Source organism: Dermochelys coriacea, chromosome 14, assembly GCF_009764565.3.
Source record: "Dermochelys coriacea isolate rDerCor1 chromosome 14, rDerCor1.pri.v4, whole genome shotgun sequence".
Taxonomy (NCBI): Eukaryota; Metazoa; Chordata; order Testudines; family Dermochelyidae; genus Dermochelys; species Dermochelys coriacea.
Window position 1 is genome coordinate 38162468 of NC_050081.1, and position 6037 is coordinate 38168504.

The 6037-nt window shown below is 57.2% G+C and overlaps 1 protein-coding gene across 5 annotated transcripts; it reads left to right on the plus strand.

Annotated features, from left to right (window-relative positions):
* Positions 1–375: 375 nt before the first annotated feature.
* On the plus strand, positions 376–4664 carry LOC119843269 (serine/arginine-rich splicing factor 1-like). 5 transcript variants are annotated; one of them, XM_043497161.1, is made up of 4 exons: positions 376–522; positions 2041–2153; positions 2972–3277; positions 3836–4664. In XM_043497161.1, the coding sequence occupies exons 1-3, from the start codon at positions 404–406 to the stop codon at positions 3022–3024; spliced, it is 285 nt and encodes a 94-aa protein (XP_043353096.1). In that variant the 5' UTR covers positions 376–403; the 3' UTR covers positions 3025–3277; positions 3836–4664. The 5 variants fall into 5 exon arrangements, 1 of the variants encoding a protein (XP_043353096.1); XR_005288901.2 differs by having other exon boundaries at positions 505–627; XR_006275609.1 differs by having other exon boundaries at positions 505–627; positions 2975–3277.
* Positions 4665–6037: the final 1373 nt, after the last annotated feature.

The following is a 6037-nucleotide window of genomic DNA, read 5'->3' on the forward strand; positions in this document are numbered from 1 at the left end:
CCATCCATCCCCCCACACCCCTTCCCATCACCCCCCTTCCCACTCATCCCTGCCCCACCCATCCCCACCTTCCCACCCACCCACCCATCCCCCCACACCCCTTCCCATCATCCCCCCATCCGTCCGCCCCTCTCCGCCTGCCCCGGTCCCCAGCGGGCCGGTCTCTCTATGGGGCGCCCCGTCCCATTGCCTCGCCCCGCCGCCCATTCACCGACCAGCCCAGCTCCTGCCAGAGCTCGGGGCCGGGGGGGGCGGGGCCCCTCCCGCCACAGTTCCCCCAATCACAGCCCGCCCCCTCCTGCCGGCCAATCAGGAGGCCGGGGCAGCCAGCCAGCAGGAGGAGAAGGTCCCGCCTGCTAGGAGAGCTCGCGCCCTCCCGGCATGCTGTGCGGCGCGGGCAGCCATGGAGCCGGCTCGGGGGCGCCCCGGCGGGGGGCCCGGCGGATCCGCCGGCATCCTGGCCCCGGGCAGGGGCATCGGCTCGGGCGGGGGCGGGGCTGGCAGCGGGGAGCCGGGGGACTGGTACGTGAGCGGCCGGGGAGCTAGACTCCGGTTGTGCTAGGCGCTGTACAGGCGCACAACGAGGAGAGCCCCCTTGGCCGGCTCCGGGACTCGTCCTGGTTCCCGGTGAGCGGTCCCGCCCCGAGTCAGGGCTCCAGGCAGAGGGAGAGGGTCCGTGTGAGTGTGAGTGTGAGTGTGTTTTAAATCCTGTTGCCGGGCACTTGAGCTCTTGTATGGGCAATGGGGGGTGTGTGTGTGTGTGTGTGTGGCTGGCTGGGGGGTAAAGTCCTGTCCCCAGCCTAAGGTCTTGCAGGCACGTGGCTGGCTGTGGGTGGTGTGAACAAGGGTGCAGGTTTGTGTCAGATTGCGCGGCATACAAAGACAATGCTGTGTGTGGATGGGGGTGGTGAACGCACAAGTGTACACACACACACACACAGCTGTGTCTCATTTTGCTGGCAGACTACGTAAGGTCTCCTCTATGATGTGTGTTGCAGGTGGGCCTGGTTCAGTGATTCAGATTAAGGGGTTTGTTGACTCCCAGCGGTTGTGTGTTTTAACACAACCAGTGCGGAGAAATCCCTGCAGTGCCAGGGGTTCAGGGTTGCGGTGGTGCGTACAGCTGCACATCTGTTAGGTGTAGGATTGGGTGTTGTGCTATCAGATCTGCATGTGGCTGTGGTTAGGGTTGAGTGGGTTGTGTTTGCAGGGGTGGAGAAGTGTGCGTGTACTTGTGTTTAGGGATGGGTTTGTGCATATGCAAGTATGTTGTGTGGCTATTGTGCAGTGGTGTCTATGAATGTATGTTATGTCTGATTGTGTATTGCACATCCATATGTGAACACATCTCTGGTTGTATATATGAATGGCTGTAGGTTATGGCTGTGATTTGTTGTGTACACACGTCTGTATTTGTGTGTGCATACAGGTTGTGCACATGGTGGATGTTGTGTCTATGATCATGTGCTGTGGGTAGGGACCCATGTGTCACTGGGATTGTACTTGGTGGTGGGTTGTGCAGGAGGGTGAGGGGATGTGTGCGACCATTGTGGTTGTGTGTGCGGATCAGGGTGTTGTCTCTGGGCTGTGGTTGTGTGCATATGTTTACAGACAGGGGTGTGTGTGTGTCCGTCTGTCCACGTGTTGTGTCTGGGTGAGTGAGTCCATCTGGGTAAGTGCTCCTGGTTTGGGGGGTGTGTGTGTGAGTGAGTGTGAGAGAGAGAGAGAGACGGGGCAGGGACAGGGATGCCCCATGGGGTGTGCTCTGGGATAAGCCCCTCTCACCTCAACCGGCCAGCACTGTCCCATGTGCTCACTGGGGGCCAAAGGGCAGTGACGGGGGTCCCCTAGGGCGGGGGGTCCCCTAGGGCTGGGGGTGCCTCTGATATACACTACCCCCCCCCCCCGGTGCCCCTCACTCCTGACCCGCAGCCCCCTGCTAGCCCAGCCCTGAGCTTCTCCCCCCCGCAGCTCCGCTCTGTAATTAACTGTCGATAAACTAATCACTTTTCTCACCCCCCCCCCCCAATCCGTTTCCAGCCTCTCTGACGTGTTCCCCTGGGATCCCCGCTCGCGCCGGGACCCAGCGATCTCCAGGTCATCGAGCCGAGGGGTCAGCCTGAGACACCCGCCGTCACCAGGGACCTCGACAGGTATGGCTCGACACAGTTGTATACCCCAAGGCAGTGGGGTCTAGTGGTTAGAACGGGGGGGGGGGCTGGGAGCCAGGACTCCTGGGTTCTCTCCCTGGCTCTGGGAGGGGAGTCAGGGTACAGGCAGGGGTGCGCCAGGACTCCCGGGTTCTGTTTTAACTCAGTGTCCTTGAATGTTCTGACTTACTGTGGCTGGGAATTGCGGGCCCCCTGTTTCTCACCGAGGTGAGGGTGATCAAAGGGTTAATCCCCAGCTTTCCCGTGGCATGCTGGGAGTTGTAGTTCTCAGGGAGTGAGACTGAGGGGTTTCTCATTCAGTCCCACCCCCCACAGCGCTGGGGTCTCTTTTGTGGTGCCTTGAGTAACCTCAGCCAGTGAAGTCACAGGAGCCTGAACAGGTGCACCCTGCGCTGCCAGCCCGGATGCCTGGGTCCCCTTCCCTATCCTGGTCTCTGATCCTCTAGGGGAGAGCGGCCTTCACTGCACTCCCGGACACCTAGGTCCCATTCCCCTTCCTGGTCTCCGACCCCCAAGGGGCAAGCACCCTGTACTGCCCTCCTGGACTCCTGGGGCAGGAAACCATGCAATAGCCCCCCACAAAGGCGTGCCCATACCCTGCGCTGTGTGGGCACGTAAGAACCGGAGGCAAAGCACTGAAAGTAACGAGTAACGGGACAGCTACTTCCTGTGTTGCTCCTGTATCAAACTTCCTACACTTCCCCGGGAAGGACTGGCTGGCTCAGGGGGTGGGGAATTGGGGCATGGGGCCTTGCCCTATTTGTACCCCTTTCATTCAGCATGTATCCCCTTTTCTGCAGCAGGATCACTGAGGTCTCTGCAGGGTGCCCTCAGCATGGAGTTCCCACAATGACATGGCACTGCTTTCCAGGGAAACAGATTCCTAGCTCCAAACCTGCATGGTCCCAGCATGCCTTGCAAGGTGTGGGGGCAGGGATCACTCACCTTGCTGCTGAAATGCAACCACCTCTGGGGTGGAACGCACCGGAGAGGACATTGCCGCAAACCCTGCTGCATGGATGCTGAACTCCCAGGAAGCAGCCAGGGCAGTAGGAATATGAGAGCAGCATTGGTCACCGGTTCACAGCAGCGAGCAACTTTGTCTGGTATGTTAAACCAAGGCAATGAATAGCTAAAACGTTGTGATCTTGAAATTCATGCTGCTCCGGACTGGGGTAGAAAGGGGTGTAGGGCAGGGGATGCTGCCGCATGAGCGCATGGTGCCCTCCCACAAAGGCGTGCCTGGACCCCCCCTGTTCGGGTGCGTAAGAACCGGAGGCAGATTAACCGGAATGAAGAATTACCGACTGGGTAGCTGCAATCGGAGCTGTTCAGGTGTCTTTATTCCAACACATTCAGTACTGGGGACTGGCCGGCTCAGGAGGGTGGGGAAATGGGGCATTGGCTCTGACCCCAAGGCAGGAGACTGGCTGGCTTGGGGGAATGGAATCTGTTCAGTAACCCTTAGGGCACCCCTGCCCGTGCTGATTACCGAGGATCCGATCCTTCCCACCCCCCACAGCAAAGCAGAGTTGCTGCCTCTGGGGCTCCTCCCGGGCACCCCATAACGCTGTTGCATCCAGACCCCCTCCACCAGGGCAAAGCCTATGGGCTGCAGGGCTCTCCCCACCCCCAGCCACTAACACACCTGCCTTCTCTCCTAGGCTCTCTGGACCCGGCAGGCAGCTGCAATTCTGCCACCAGGAGCCGGAGACGGCCAGGAACGAATGGATGGGGTGTGGGGGGAGGAGGTGCAATAAAAGCCCTGACCACTGGGTGGTGCCCTCATTCTGTACACAGGTCAGCCGGAGATAATGGCTAGGCAGTGGGGGGAAGGCAGGATACCCCCCACCCGCTGCTGCCCTTGCTGCAGGCCATAGCCAGCCTGCAGAGGGGAAGTTGCAATACGAGCACTGGCCTCTGGGTGGCACCCTTGGTGTGCAGTGTTGAGCTGGGAATTCACTGCTAGGAGAGGTGATTATTTCTCCGCCCCATGACTCCCATCCCCCACAGGGGTCCCAGCCAGATTCACCCTTACCCTTCACACTGGGCCTTCTACAGCCAGTTTCCTCTCATCTGTGCCCCCCTGTCCAGCCCAATTCCCCCCATATACACAGTCAGCCCCCCTCCACACAGGTCTCCATTAGAGCCACGTTTCTCTCAAACCCTTCATGTATGGGGGACCGGTAGGGCCCGCTGCCTCAGTTTCCCCTCTAAAATGGGGATAATTACTAGGGAGGGCAGAGTCAAGTGCTTTGAGAGCTGATCAAGGGCACTGGATGGGAGTGCGGGATCCTCCCCCCAGTCTCCTGTCCACACAGACCCTTCACGGGAGACAGGGACGTGTTGATCAGGGCAGCATCATGGGCCTTCCTAGCCCTGGCCACCTAGTCTTGTGCCCACCTGAGCCCCTGCCTGGCCTCACCCAGGCAACTGTGCACTGCCCCCAGTGCCCGCCGGGCATTCCCCACAGGCTCCTGGACCCAGCCTAGCTGTACATCCAGCTGGCTCCGTTTCTTCTCCTTCCCTTCGTCCCCCTCCAGGTGGTTGGCGCCTCCCTCCTACTAGCTGTAACCTGTACCCCAGCCACCATCTCCCAGGCACGGGAGTGGGCCTAGATTTCCCCACAGGGGGCCAGGTTGGGGCAGAGTAGCTTCTGGGCCAGTTGTAACAAGCAATGTTATAGTGGGTATGGCAACACCCATTGTTTCATGTTCTCTGTGTATATACATCTTCCTACTGTATTTTCCACTGCGTGCAGCTGATGAAGTGGGTTTTAGCCCACGAAAGTTTATGCTCAAATAAATTTGTTAGTCTCTAAGGTGCCACAAGTCCTTTTTTTTTTTTTTTTTTTTTGCTGAACATTGAGGCTGTCGATCCAAGCTGGGCTGTATTGGGTGCAGTATGGGACATGGCAGGAGGAGACAGGGCCAGCCGTGCCCATTCCCCTTTTAGCCCATCCTCTCAAGGCTCAGGACTTCATGGTCACCCTGCCGTAAAATCAAGCAGGAGGTTTATTGCTTCTTCCATGGAAACTGGTGGTGTTTGAGGCTCATGGGAACTCACCCCCATGTTTACAAAGCTCTGACACGTGAACCGGGCGCTCCCGGAGGTTTGTTAATTTCTTGCCAAGAATCAACATGATTCATTGGTTAATGATTGCTAAGCCTTTTGGTCCTTGGAGAAAGCACTAGGCAAGATTAATTGGTTACAGTGAGTGAAAGTGGGAGTCAGGTCACCTAAATTCTGTTCCCAGCTCTGGGAAAAGAGTGGGGTCCAGCGGGTTAGATCAGGGGAATCTGTTAAGATGGGAGGCTGTATCCTAGACAGCAGTGACACTCTAAAGAAGCCAACCGAGCGTGAATTCCCGATGCAGTGCTGTGGCTAAGAGCACTAATGCAAAAGCAGGGGAAAACAGGAGTAGGGGGTGGTGTTACCTCTGTAGAGGAGGTATTTTTTTTTCCTGTATCAGAAAATATTTTGAATAAAACTCCTAACCCCAAAATGTTTGGCTATGTCCTAGAGAGCTCCTAGTTGGAGCAACTTGTGAACTTCCATAAATAAAGTCACCTTGTGAGAAGGGTCCCTGAAAAGAGAAGGGTAGGGGGAATTGGAAGGGGACAGTTTTTCAAACTGAATAGCATAGCCCTTTTCTATCATTTCTACTATCCAAACATCCAAGGTAATCGACCTCCACTTGTGGATAAATTGGGCTAGCCAGTCTCCAAATAGCAAACGACTGATCCTTGCTGATTGGTCCACGTCTTCTGATTCTCACATCAAATCTGAGGCCTGAAGATGAAGAGGGCGCTGGTTGTTTCATCTACACCTGACTGACCTCTTCTTATCCTGAGTCTGAAATGACA

Coding starts and splice junctions, on each gene's coding strand:
- LOC119843269 (XM_043497161.1), top strand. CDS start 404: ATGGAGCCGGCTCGGGGGCGCCCCGGCGGGGGGCCCGGCGGATCCGCC. Junction 523..2,040: donor AGCGGGGAGCCGGGGGACTG/GTACGTGAGCGG, acceptor ATCCGTTTCCAG/CCTCTCTGACGTGTTCCCCT. Junction 2,154..2,971: donor GTCACCAGGGACCTCGACAG/GTATGGCTCGAC, acceptor CCTTTTCTGCAG/CAGGATCACTGAGGTCTCTG.